This window comes from Trichomycterus rosablanca, chromosome 10, assembly GCF_030014385.1.
Source record: "Trichomycterus rosablanca isolate fTriRos1 chromosome 10, fTriRos1.hap1, whole genome shotgun sequence".
Taxonomy (NCBI): domain Eukaryota; kingdom Metazoa; phylum Chordata; class Actinopteri; order Siluriformes; family Trichomycteridae; genus Trichomycterus; species Trichomycterus rosablanca.
Genome location: NC_085997.1, coordinates 25699369 through 25714092, shown reverse-complemented (window position 1 = coordinate 25714092; position 14724 = coordinate 25699369). Strand labels below are relative to the sequence as shown.

The 14724-nt window shown below is 38.0% G+C and overlaps 1 protein-coding gene across 1 annotated transcript; it reads right to left on the bottom strand.

Moving 5' to 3' along the window:
• Positions 1-5128: 5128 nt before the first annotated feature.
• chac2 (ChaC, cation transport regulator homolog 2 (E. coli)) lies at positions 5129-7661 on the bottom strand. The gene is made up of 3 exons (XM_063003735.1): positions 7421-7661; positions 6427-6462; positions 5129-5915 (listed from the first exon to the last, which is right to left on the bottom strand). The coding sequence occupies exons 1-3, from the start codon at positions 7553-7555 to the stop codon at positions 5541-5543; spliced, it is 546 nt and encodes a 181-aa protein (XP_062859805.1). The 5' UTR covers positions 7556-7661; the 3' UTR covers positions 5129-5540.
• Between the last annotated feature and the right edge of the window lie 7063 nt (positions 7662-14724).

The following is a 14724-nucleotide window of genomic DNA, read 5'->3' as shown; positions in this document are numbered from 1 at the left end:
AATTGTACAAAAAACACTCATTATTAAAAATATTTGTGTATTTACATAAATAATTAATCCAAAACAGTAACATTCATTTTTTATTATTATTTTATATGTCTGACACGCTACAACATTGTAAATGTAATGTAAACATACACCTGGCTGTTGAACAGCTTATGCCAAGTTTACACTACACGACTTTCTGATTAACACCTGGTCGGTTCACACTACACGACTGATCGGTGATGGGGGGTTTTACACTACACCATCTATCACCAGGGGGAATCACAGGCGAGCTTCTCTGCTCTCCAAAACTGTTTTGTCACGAAAACACACGTGAGAAGTGATGAAAGGTTTAATGATACCACGTCCAAACATGCACATCAACAAGTAGCGAGAGATCAAAGTTTGTGCGCTGATGAAATAAATGAATGAGTGGATTTGGCAACACGAGCAGCATGGCTTGTTCTATAGTGAGTTGGAGGTTAATAAATATTTTGTTTTGTAGAGAACGATCAGGTCAGAAATACTGTAAAACTCGTGTGCTGATGTATTCTGATAGAAACTATATTGCGCTCCACCACCTGTTTATAACCTCTCCCCTGTGTGTCCCCTCGCTGTTTCTCACATTGATTGAGAGCCGAGTTTTGATCGCAGAGCGAACACCGAGTTCCTCCCGAATCCAGCACCGACCCGTCGCCGAGCAAAAATCAGTGCAAAAAGTTGTGTAGTGGTCAGAACTTGAGCTTCTGCCATGCTAAACTGATGTGCAGGTCAGATCTCGTTGCATGAAAAAACACTGGCTGGTCACGCGAAATTAAAGGGGGTAACAGATTTCCGTGTGCACCGTAAAAAGGGGCGTATTTAAAAGATCGATCTTGCGTTTATATGAATCGATATCGGATCGTTCAAATAAAGATCGATTCGAATCGAAAAATCGATATTATAAACCCACCCCTAGTGTCAGGTGAAGAACTAAATGTTCTCAGTGGCTAAATATAGGCCTGTAATCTCATCTACTAGTGAGTCACTGAACAGTTCTGAAGCTTATGATGACAAAGCTTAATTGTCATCATACCTCAATATAATGCAGGAATTAAGTATGTGGATGTTTGTTAATGACAGTCATTTGTGTACATTATTTTACTTTTAAATAATTGAAGATGCTACAATACCTTATCTATGTCGACACATTTAATAGATCAAAGGAGCATTATGCATTTTCTGAAGCACCACATGTCAAGTGGTGTGACTGAATATATTTTTAGATCAGTTTTGCTGTCCTATACTTTTAAATTATGTAGTTTAGTAGGTTTTGTCACATGTGGATGACTTGCAGTATCTACAGTCTTTTCACAAAAGTTGAAACACAGAAACCTTTAATTAGACTAGTTAGGACTCCAAAACACAGTACAAATAGTACTATAAATTTTTAATTTTGGATAAATACAAGATGTTTAAAAGACATCTGAGTGTTGTATGAGATTTTATATATTGGTCCATGACAATTTCAAGTAATGTTCATAAGTAATAGCATTACACTGTGTTCCAAATTATTATGCAAAAAGTGTTTAGGAGTGATAAGGCAAGAATTTTTTTGTTTGTCAGTTAAACTCATTGATGGTGATGTGTGTCAGGGCTCTTTATATCACTGAAAGCAATTGCAGACACCTGTGCTAATTAGTTTGGCAGGTGTGTCCGATTAAAGGCAAGACTACTTAAGAAGGCTGTCCCACATTATTAAGCAGCCTACATTTTCAGCCAAAATGGGAAAGAAAAAGGATGTGTCGGCTGCTGAGAAGCAACAAATTGTGGAGTGTTTAGGTCAAGGCATGACTACAATCAACATTGCCAAGACACTTCATCGTGATCATCTCACAATCAAGAAGTATGTAGCTGATTCAGAGCACACACGTGTGCGTGCTGATAAGGGAAAATTGAGGACTCTTTCCAACAGGCAATTACGTCAGGTTAAAAGAGCAGCTGCAACAATGCCTTGTCATAGCAGCAGACAAGTTTTTGAAACTGCTGGTGCCTCCAACGTCCCCCGAACAACAAGATGCAGGGTCCTTCAGAGGTTTGCAGCTGTGCGTAATCCATCCTGTCGACCTCCTCTATCCACTGCACACAAGCAGAAACGGCTCCAGTGGGCCAAACAATACATGAAGACTGACTTCAAAACTGTTTTGTTCACCGATGAGTGCCGTGCAACGCTCGATGGTCCAGATGGATGGAGTGGAGGATGGCTGGTTGATGGACACCCCATGCAAACAAGGCTACGGCGCCAACAAGGAGGAGGTGGAGTAATGTTTTGGACTGGAATCATGGGGAGAGAGATTGTCGGCCCCTTTAGGATCCCTGAAGGGGTAAAGATGACCTCCATAATGTATGTGGAGTTTCTCAAACAGCACTTCCTGCCATGGTTCAAGAAGAAGAACCGTGCATTCCGCAGCAAGATCATTTTCATGCATGATAATGCACCGTCTCATGCTGCAAAGAACACATCTGCATCTCTGGCTGCTATGGGCATAAAAGGGGACAAACTTATGGTGTGGCCCCCATGCTCCCCTGACCTCAACCCCATTGAGAACCTCTGGAGCATCATCAAAAGGAGTGTCTATGATGGCGGGAGGCAGTTCACATCTAAGCAACAGCTCTGGGAGGGTATTCTGTCCTCATGCAAAACAATTGAAGCAGATACCATCCAAAACCTGACAAATTCAATGGACGAGAGAGTTCAGAAGCTCCTTTCGAACAAGGGGTCCTATGTGCAAATGTAACATCACCTACAATAAAGTTTTGACTTGAAAACTGTTTGATTTCAGTTTGTAATAACCTGCTAATGCTTATAATTTCACAAATGACCATTTTTTTGTTCTTTATAAAAATGAAAAGGTTGAAAACTCTGCTGTGCATAATAATTTGGAACATGCATTTTGAGTGTTTTATTTTTTTTTTAATATACTGTTATCATTGGCAGTTTGTTCAAAAACCTTTCAATTGTACTCTAATAGTTGATGACTAGAAAATTACAATGACTGCAATTCATATAGGTAATTTTGGAAAATCTGAGAAAATATTATTTGCATAATAATTTGGAACACAGTGTATGAATAAAACTGTTGACCTGAACATCAGTACTGATGATGTGCAATGGTGATTAGTGAGATGAACTTTGACAGTTACTTCCACCATTAAGTCAAGTCAAATGTATTTGTATAGGACTTTCTACAACAGACATTGTCTCAAACCAACTTTACAGAATCCAGAACCAAAAACCCCCTGCTGAGCAAGCCGAGGGCAAAAGTGGTAAAGAAAGACTCCCTTAACATTTCAAGAAGCCTTGAGGGGAACCAGATCCAACATGAACCCATCCTTCCTGGGTGGGCTAGATAATAGGAATGAACATAAATGTTCTTTTAACAGTATAATACATAGAAACATTAAAGTTTACAATACACACAACAGTGGCTGCATTGAGTACCGTTATAACTCGGATGTGGTGGTAACAAGGAATGCTCAGTAGTGGCATAGAATTGAACAAACAGCCCTGAAAAAATGCACTCGGAAATATGAAAACCAAACCGGATCAGGCAGTCCAGCATTGTTAAGTGTTAGATGATTTAAAGGAAAAAGAATCATGAGATACTCAAGTCACTTCATACATCGGAGACAAGCAGATGAAAAGCATGTTAACAAATCACAGTGGCTTTTATGCAGACTGGTTGTGCAAAACTGAAGTGGAGCTGTGTGTTGTGTAGCTGTATAAAATAACCGCTTAAACAGTCCCATATTTATCTTAAATAATTATTAACAGCAGTTCATGTTTGTAGTGACATCATCTACATATATAGTGATGTGCAAGCTAGTGCACTTGTAATGTTTTCATGTAGTTTCACGGAGTGAAGTGCAAATGGTTGCATATTTTTAAAGACCAAAAAATGTTATTAATAACAAGCCATTTAGTGTAAGTTTACCTGAGATTCTGCCTATTCAATTTAAAAAGAAAAAAAAAAAAAGATTACTATTTTGACATATTTAAGTCTTGACACTGTCGCCTCACAGCAAGGAGGTCCTGGGTTCGATCCCCAGGTGGGGAGGTCCAGGCCCTTGCTGTGTGGAGTTTGCATGTTCTCCCTGTGTCTGCATGGGTTTAATACGGGTGCTCCAGTTTCCTTCCACAGTCCAAAGACATGCAAGTGAGGTAAATTGGAGATACTAAATTGTCCATCACTTTGTTCGATATAACCTTGTGTGAACTGATGAACCTTGTGTATTGAGTAACTACTGTTCCTGTCATGAATGTAACCAAGCAGAGATACTTTAAAACCAGGATGTGAACTAGATCATCATAAATATCCAACACTTATTTCTAGAGATGTACCGATCAGGGTTTTTGGCACCGATTCCGATCTCTGATCTCCTTTCAGGGATATCGGCCGATAGCCGATTCCGATGGGGGGTGGGGGGAGGGGGTGTTGCAAATTTAGCAGTAAATAAAGTACATCAAACAATAATTTTTTTTTACCCACAGGAGACGTATTTCATTAGTCTAACTGACCACACACACACACGCAGGTTTAATGTTATCCAGTTCAGTCTGAAAAAAACTTAAGAAGAGCCTCACAGTGAAGATAAACCGGAGCAGCGCGTGTGTGTGTGTGTGTGCGTGTGTGTGTTTGTGCCTTTAAGAGAAATGATCTGTTCACTGTATCGCTTAAAGTGATTCACGAGTCGATTCATTTTCCGCGAAGCGTAAGTTTCTCTTCTCAGTTATCTCTCCGTGTTTACTGTTATTAATTAATGTCGTGGTTTTAAATAAACACCAACTAATACAGAACACTTTGTGTGACTCTCTTACATTAAAAAGCTTAATTAAAAAGCTTAATTAAACTGCTATTACCACAGATCTGTAACCGAGTCAGACTCGTTCCGTCTAAGGAGCTAAAAGTTTTCTGATGATCCTAAAAGTTCAGCAGATGATCCTGAACTAACGAATTTGGTAATGAATAAACTTTTGCCTCGGATTGGCTCTGTAACATTTTCTGTTCTCATCTACATCACAAGTAAGAACCGCTTACGATTTACCAAAGTGAACCAGGAGTTTATATAACGTGCTGATAGAATCGACTCAGATGTGACCGGGTTGAATTATCTTTTTAAAGTAAATATTTCAATCAGCAAAATTACATCGTATGTATGATGCACAACGTTAATGATGTTATTTTAGGTCATGAAGAGCTTTCACGATGGTTTCTGTACGATTGTTGACGAATTTTGATGCGATGGTTGGCGCTTTGTAGCTCAAAGTCTGGATCAATCCACTGAGCTGTTAACTTAACGTGATCTTTTATATATCACACGATCGGATCGGCTACTTTTAGGAAATATCGGCCGATCGCCGATAGCACATTTTGATTAAAAATCGGCCGATACCGATTCATAGCCGATCGATCGTCCCATCTCTACTTATTTCCCCACTTGAAGCATTTTAACAGATTTTCTTTCTGGAAGACAGGAATACACAACTGTATGTAGAATAATCTGCTCATCATTTGTTACTCTGCAAGCTCCTGTAGCTGTTTTTTGACAAGACACTCCAAAGAGAAAAGGTGATCATCTGAATCCTCAGGCACCAGTTCCCTCAGAGCATCGGCCAGCTCGAATAAGTATTCTGTGTTCTTGCCGCTGGGTCCGACTGACCTGAGGATCTGCTGTGCGATCAGTTCCAGAGGTGCTGGACCGAGGTAGTTTGGGTTGTCACAGGATCCAATGTAGAGCAGAGTGTCCTGGATCGGCTCATGCTCGTTTTCTTTAGGATAAAATGTTACAGTCATCACCCTATACCCGCCTTTCTCTCTGTAGTCCAGATACTCCTTGACCTCTTGCTCTCTGCCTGAGGGCAACTTGTATGCAACACCCCAAACGCAACCCTGTAGATAAGAGAATGTTTTAGGTAATTTCTTTAATTAATATTGCAATTCAGCTAAAATATGTTTAAATATTTTAATCTTTTGGTAAATAATTTAGCCATCTCAACATTATTGATCATATAAGTTGAAATGTTATTTAAATAAGAGAAATGATGCGTGCATGACCAACAGTGGCAACCTGACAGTGACGGGTTGTGATCCAACAACCCTCTGATCACTAGTCCAGTATATTACACACTGAGCTACCACTGCCCATTCATTCAGCCTTAGTAACCAGTTAATTCTGATAAGGGTCACAGTGGGTCTGGGACACCTGGGGGCAAGCACCCTAGACAGGGAACACATCCACTGGAGGGCATCACCAACTTTTCCATTCTTATTCACCAAGGAGGAAACCAAAGGGAGACCCACATGGATGGAAAAACATGCCAAACTCTAGGATCGAACCACCTCTTATTCTCAATCTAAGTCTTTGTAACAAAAACCACTTGGTTCTTTATTATTATATTACCTCATTATCTTCAATTAATGTCACCACACGTCCAGGCTGGAAAAAAAAGCAAGAATAAGCCTTTTACAGAAATTAAAAGTGCATGTGTACATATACTGTTATATTTTTTTCCTGTCAGTCTTGGGATTTCAGTGGTCCATGCAACTTGTGTGACTGAATGATTGGGACACATACTTCCATGTCCAAAAATAGTGCCTTGCTTATTGTGGGGATTTTAAATATACAAAAATAATGTGTTTTTAAAAACATACAGCAACCTATATTGATTTGGGTTTGCAGAAAATTCCATAATGTCATTTAGCTTAGCATGGCAATCAAATTCCTCACACGTAATTCAGTTGTACTACATCTAATGACTTCTCTGTGCCCATATATAAGGCTGGTTCAAATGTACCAATTAGACTGAACCACATTGCTCATCATTAATTTTGACCAGTCAGAATGCTATAATACAGTGTTAAAAAAGTGGGTAGCACTGTTGCCTCACAGCAAGAACGTCCTGGGTTTGATCAATCCTTTCTGTGTGGAGTTTGCATGTTCTTCCCGTGTCTGCGTGGGTTTCCTCCGGGAGCTCCGGTTTCCTCCCACAGTCCAAAGACATGCAAGTGAGGTGAGTTGGAGATACAAAATTGTCTGACATTAAACTTGTGAACTGATGAATCTTGTATAACGAGTAACTACTGATTCTGTCATAAATGTAACCAAAGTGTGGAAAACATGACATTAAAATACTAATAAATAATAATAATATAAAAGCGTTGTGTTATATGTTATTTTTCCAACCAGGTATCTGAATGTTTGGTTTAATTATTAGTAAAATGTTAGTAACATGACTCCGTATTAAAATGTACATTATTTTTGTAGTGAGCTGTGACCACACTATCATTTAGGCCCTGATGTATAAAGAACGGTGTACATTCCTTTATCCATGACAGTGTGTAAACTTAAGTATACACAACAGTGGTTAGAAACATTAGTGTAAATTCCACTTTACCTTGCCCGGAACTCCTCTGTGATCAGTGCTGCCCTGCCAGAACCTTCTACTGAAGCCACGAACAAAACCCACCTGCTTCTCCTCATACGGAAAATCAACTTTCCATATCAGCGAGCCGTACCCGAAAACCCACATCTCTCTCAAACCAGTCCAGTATAACCAGTGATTCTACTGACCTGAGATCAGGATTAATACATGATTTTAATACAGAGCACAGTAACACACTGATCCTGCTTCTACCCAGAACTACTGACAGCTTCACTTCAGCTCTACTGACTTGCTACTGGTGCCGAAAAACTAAAGACGTCATCAGTCCGCGTCTACAGTACAGAGTTTAAGATTCGCTTCAAAATAAAAGTGTGTTTTAACCTAAAATATTAAGTGTAAATGTTCTATTAACTTAGATTATTATCTGTAAGGAGTTTAGCATATTGCCATTTTAACCAGGGTTTTTCCTAAATAATCTGCCGCCTATCCATTCCAAAATATAGAGTAGACTGACTTCTCTAAATTGCCAACACATGCTGGCGTGTGTGTGTTTCACCCTGTGATGAACTGGTGCCCGGTCCAGACTGTCTGATCTGATCCGAGGTCCCTAGTGTTAATGGTGTGCGATACTGCAAAATTTGGTATCGATCCGACACCAAGTAAATACAGGGCCAGTGTGGCCGATACCAACACCAATATTTTTTACTTGTAAAAGCAGTTTATTTACTTTCATGTAAGGGAGAGCAGTGTGTCATGGTTTATGAGTAGACCATTTATTATTATAATGAACTAAGTCTGAGTGTTTTGTTCAGAACCAATTATATAAAAACAAAACATAATTTATCATTTTCATTGTACTTCTCTGATATAGACTTGTGCACTGTGTGTAGTACACTAACTATACTTAAGACATTACAGCTGTGAGTTCATACCCAAGGTCAACATCACCGGTACTTGTTAGCTTAGTCGATAGTGTTAGCTGCTAATCTAATTGCAGTGATTAGTGTTCTATAAGCACTCTGTATTTACAACTCTGTCATATTAATATTGTAATACATATATTTTTGTAAGTCGCTGCTCTCAGTGGGTTGTAGATAAATTCAGATGTTTAAAGGTCCAACGTTACTATCATGGCGTATCACCACCAAGCGGTTAACTCATACCACGTAGTTGTGCTTGCCGGGTGAATAAATGTGTACATTTTAAATAGAGGCCGAATACATGTGTCCTTGTTAATTTAAATTTAAAAATAGATGCTTATCTGTTTACATTTATAAGCACAAAGTCAAAAGCAAGGACCCAGCTAACAAAATTACGTTTTGAGAACGTTCCCCAAACGTTCCATTTTGGTTGTGGGAACATAGAATGTTACCTAAACCTCAATTGCAACCATAATTTAACGTTCTGGGAACGTTGTCTTGGAATGTTCTAAGAACATTTTAAATTAGGTCCTCTGAACGTTCCATTAACGTTCCATTTTGGTTGTATGAATGTTTTATTAGAACGTTCCTTCAACGTTATTTTGTCAGTTTTTTGTCCGTTTTCTTAATATTCTCAAGACATTTAATACAAGTTAAAGAACATACCCAAAACATTTTTAAATGTTTTAAATGTTACTTTAACATAACTACAGATAATGTTAATCCAAGACAATGTTAATCCCTGTCTTTGTGATATATTGGATGAAGGAGATTGCAGGCAGAGAGAGAATCCGTTTAACTCTGCACATTTATTCTCAACATACATACACACACACACATTCATTCTAACCTGTTACATATGCATTCACTTAGTAATTCTACCCTCATTATCTTATATAGTCATTAAGTATTTACTGCCACCTTCTAACCATTAACTAACTTACAGTTATATATCACCAAATACAATTCTAATATACTACAGTCTTGAACTCCCCAACCCCCTCAGACATTACCATTAATTAAAAAAAATATCTGAATCACTCTGATAACATTTGCTATGATGGTCTAATTCAAACAATTCATGTGATAATACTGACATAAACGGAGGCAAAATCAATGCAAACATTTATTTAAAAAAATGTTTTATCATTAATCCAATTCAATTGAATGAACGAAAAATGAAAAAAGAACAATCCCTCAATTTTTCTATTCATTATAAACTGAGGTAAAATCAGTTAGAATATATTGTATTAATTATATGTTATTATTATTATTATCAAGCAATTAATTTAAATTAATCAATGGAAAATGGAAAAGTATATATAAATTCTAATGTAAATGAATAAATGGAAAATGGGGAAAAAAACAAATGAAGTTAGGTAGTAATTCAGGGCGTCTCTGCATTCTCCACCTGCAAAGTAAACAAAGAGATTTTTTAAGTTTTTAAACTAAATTTGTCAGTACATGTAAAACATTTTACACTGTAACCAAGTCATTCTGGGCAGCTAAAATACAAAGCTTCCTTGAAGTTATGTTGCAGTCTTTAATTTAATTTAAGTTTTCAATGTGCAAGAGGTGTCTGTGGCTCTTTTTTAATGGTTGAATTACTCATATGTGTGATTTTACAGTGAAAATCGTGAAATAGCATTATTTCATGAGGTACATGGCAGTATTTAATATGCCATAAAATAATTAAACAGCCAGCTTGATTAAACAAAATTAAGAAGGGAAATCATACTAGTGTTGTGGATGTTCTAATATTTATTTAAATATTGTTTTTTTTTTGTAAATATTGTTTCTGTTTTTGTATTTTAAATAATCCAACTAAGCAATTAATCAAAAACATAATCACCAGATTGATTAGGAAAATAATCGTTAGTTGCAACCCTACATGTGAAGCAGTGGCGGCTGCTGATCTTTCAAAGAGGGGAAGCTCATTGTCAACTTACATCATAAAATTTGTCTATTTATATATAAATGTATAAATTCTCCCCTTTGTTCCTTTTCAAGAAAATGGCCTGAAATGGGTTGCAGTTGTCTCCCGACTTCACTCGCAAAATCCGCGATGGGACTGAAGCTCCCAGCGATAGCTGTCAATCAAAACGGGATTTAGCCTTTCGACTGATCCTCCAATCATCTTGCAGAAGCTCAGCGTCCAGACAAAATCGTGGCATTTATCCAATGACCGGCGAGTTTCGAAGACCCACCCATGCAGCCCCATAGAAGCAAAGAGACGCTCAGCGTCTGCGGGTAAATGCATTGACGCTCCAGGAATGTATGAGTTAAGTTAACAAAATCGAGTCGATTTGTGATAATTAGCTGATTCTGAACGAACTCGTCTTCAAGATGAACGTGTTCTAACGCATTTGTAGTCAATGAAATGTTAACACAACTGTACATATTTGACCATTTAATTTTTAATATTTTAGGGGAAGCTGAGCTTCCCTTGCAGTCTTAGAGTGTCATTTTAGTGTGGGAGGTTTCATGGCTAAATTGGACCAGTCTGGTGGCCAATCTTCATTAATAGCACATTGCACCAGTAAGAGCAGAGTGTGAAGGTTCAATTAGCAGGGTAAGAGCACAGTTTTGCTCAAAATATTGCAATGCACACAACATTATGGGTGACATACCAGAGTTCAAAAGAGGACAAATTGTTGGTGCACGTCTTGCTGGCGCATCTGTGACCAAGACAGCAAGTCTTTGTGATGTATCAAGAGCCACGGTATCCAGGGTAATGTCAGCATACCACCAAGAAGGACAAACCACATCCAACAGGATTAACTGTGGACGCAAGAGGAAGCTGTCTGAAAGGGATGTTCGGGTGCTAACCCGGATTGTATCCAAAAAACATAAAACCACGGCTGCCCAAATCACGGCAGAATTAAATGTGCACCTCAACTCTCCTGTTTTCACCAGAACTGTCCGTCGGGAGCTCCACAGGGTCAATATACACGGCCGGGCTGCTATAGCCAAACCTTTGGTCACTCGTGCCAATGCCAAACGTCGGTTTCAATGGTGCAAGGAGCGCAAATCTTGGGCTGTGGACAATGTGAAACATGTATTGTTCTCTGATGAGTCCACCTTTACTGTTTTCCCCACATCCGGGAGAGTTACGGTGTGGAGAAGCCCCAAAGAAGCGTACCACCCAGACTGTTGCATGCCCAGAGTGAAGCATGGGGGTGGATCAGTGATGGTTTGGGCTGCCATATCATGGCATTCCCTTGGCCCAATACTTGTGCTAGATGGGCGCGTCACTGCCAAGGACTACCGAACCATTCTGGAGGACCATGTGCATCCAATGGTTCAAACATTGTATCCTGAAGGCGGTGCCGTGTATCAGGATGACAATGCACCAATACACACAGCAAGACTGGTGAAAGATTGGTTTGATGAACATGAAAGTGAAGTTGAACATCTCCCATGGCCTGCACAGTCACCAGATCTAAATATTATTGAGCCACTTTGGGGTGTTTTGGAGAAGCGAGTCAGGAAACGTTTTCCTCCACCAGCATCACGTAGTGACCTGGCCACTATCCTGCAAGAAGAATGGCTTAAAATCCCTCTGACCACTGTGCAGGACTTGTATATGTCATTTCCAAGACGAATTGACGCTGTATTGGCCGCAAAAGGAGGCCCTACACCATACTAATAAATTATTGTGGTCTAAAACCAGGTGTTTCAGTTTCATTGTCCAACCCCTGAAGCTACGGGGGGAAAAAAGACTAATTTAGTGTTAATCTTTTTATGTAATTCATCTTCTTTTTACTGAGAATAGTCCACCGGGTAAAAGTGTCAACATAAGAGTTGTAGTATGTAATGTGGGTTACACTTGATAAAATACAACTTGTTTTGGAGCAATTTGATGACTATTTTAAAAGCTATTGAAGTTATTAATATGCTGAATACTTTAAATGCTACTGAAGTTATAAATAAAAATCTGATTTTTATTACATAATAAAGGGTAAAAGTGTCAGTATAAGAGTTGTAGTATGTAATGTGGGTTACACTTGATAAAACTTGTTTTGGAGCAATTTGATGACTATTTTAAAAGCTATTGAAGTTATTAATATGCTGAATACTTTAAATGCTACTGAAGTTATGAATAAAAATCTGATTTTTATTACATAATAAAGGGTAAAAGTGTCAGTATAAGAGTTGTAGTATGTAATGTGGGTTACACTTGATAAAACAACTTGTTTTGGAGCAATTTGATGACTATTTTAAAAGCTATTGAAGTTATTAATATGCTGAATACTTTAAATGCTATTGAAGTTATGAATAAAAATCTGTTTTTACTATGTAATAAAGGGTAAAAGTGTCAGTACAAGAGTTGTAGTATGTAATGTGGGTTACACTTGATAAAATACATTTGAATTTATGAATAAAAATCTGTTTTTGCACTGATGAAGCACTAGAGGATTACTTACACAAACTGTGCAGCAACAGATCAACTATTGGTTGCTTCCTCAATCTGTGCTCTTCTCTGTACTTGCATTCTTATGGACTTGAGAAACGTCATCGTTCGCAGCCCAAGTACTGTTCCATTTAAATGTTCACATCTAGCAGTACTACTCCAATACTGGAGTACAGTCCATATAACCAGATGTTGAGAATGTATCACCACTCTCACTTGTGCCATATTGCTTAAACATTCTAATGTGAGGCACTATAAACTTACCTGTTATGGCTCTGATTGTGAGTCAGAAGCTGGTTTGACTGGTCAGATTAAATCTTTCACTTGGGAAGAGCACTTTTTTTACAGTCTCTTGGTACAACTCTCTTGGCTGCAATATGGTATTAAACTCTATGAATGTTTTTTTAATAGTAGCAGCAACTGAAAAAAGATCTTTAAAAAGAAAAGAAATACTTTTATGGTCACAACATTGATTGAGACTAAGCAGGAGTTAAAGGGACAGAGTATCGTTATTTTTAAAGATAATCTTATTTTTAAAGATAATCTGTTGTTTGGGTGGTCAGTATATTGCAAGAGATATATGAACTTTTGTGATCTCAGCATTAATTTTTATGATGCACAAAATATTTATTGCTAAAAAACATGACTTACCTCCACCTGCACTAATGCACTGCCTCAGACAGATGTTCTCTCTCTTTAACTTCTTTATTTTATGCTGCAGTACATCTATTTTGCAAAGTAGCTCAGGTGAACACACCCAACAAAATTTGATAACAGTCAGGGCTTTAAGCACACAGAGGTGGGCGAGTGGGCACAAAGGTGGATGAATGAATAGATATTGTCAGCACCAGAACTGAAAAAAGCAAGTTGTTCCACAATATATTTTTACACAAATATATTTTCAACACAATATATTTAAATAAAAAAAGTCAACTAGCACTTACTTCAATTGATTTGGGATATGGGCTACAAAAACATTGACGTTCTGTGAATCTGGTTGTGGAGCAGTGTACTAAATGTCAAACTTGTTGCCACTATTATAAACTTGAATATGGGCAACCCATCCTTTTGTGCTGATGTGAATGAAGGCAAATACACTGTGACTCTCTCTACCTCAGCAGCCCTCCTTGACATGTGGCCATTTTCCTGGAATAAAAAAACCTGTTTTTAATTTTATATTTTAAATCTGTAGTTAACAGAATGCTACAATAACTAAACACAATGGCACAAATGCAGGGTTTTACTCTTGGTTTTGCCTCAGAAACAGCATTTTTTTATGTCACCCCACAAGTTTTCTATTGGTTTAAGGTCCGGAGATTGGGCTGGCCAGTCCATAACATTAATCTTGTTGGTCTGAAACCAAGATGTTGCACGCTTACTGGTGTGTTTGGGGTCATTGTCTTGTTGAAACATCCATTTCAAGGGCATTTCCTCTTTGGCATGAGGCAACATGACCTCTTTAAGTATTTTTATGTATTCAAACTGATCCATGATCCCTGGTATGCGATAAATAGGCCTGACACCATAGTATGAGAAACATCCCCATATCATGATGCTTGCGCCACCATGCTTCACTGTCTTCAAAGTGTACCGTGGCTTGAATTCAGTGTTATTTTGAACACGCCCCTTTTAGTTACTTATTCAATTACACAGAATCAGCAGCATGCATGTCATGATGGTTGGGTCTGTTGGTTTTTTATTACTCTACTACACCTACTACAACCCCTGGCAAAAATTATGGAATCACCACTCTTGGAAGATGTTCTGTCAATTGTTTAATTTTGTAGAAAAAAAATAAATCACAGACATGCCACAAAACTATCATTTTTCAAAATGTCAACCTTCTGGCATTAAGAAACAATAAAAAAAAGAAACAAATATAATAGTTGTGGTCAGTCACAATTGCTTTTTTTAGATCAAGTAGAGGAAAAAAATATGGAATCACTCAAATCTGAGGAAAAAATTATGGAATCACTCTAATT

Coding starts and splice junctions, on each gene's coding strand:
- chac2 (XM_063003735.1), bottom strand. CDS start 7,555: ATGTGGGTTTTCGGGTACGGCTCGCTGATATGGAAAGTTGATTTTCCG. Junction 6,463..7,420: donor ACAGAGGAGTTCCGGGCAAG/GTAAAGTGGAAT, acceptor TTTTTTTTCCAG/CCTGGACGTGTGGTGACATT. Junction 5,916..6,426: donor CATTAATTGAAGATAATGAG/GTAATATAATAA, acceptor TCTTATCTACAG/GGTTGCGTTTGGGGTGTTGC.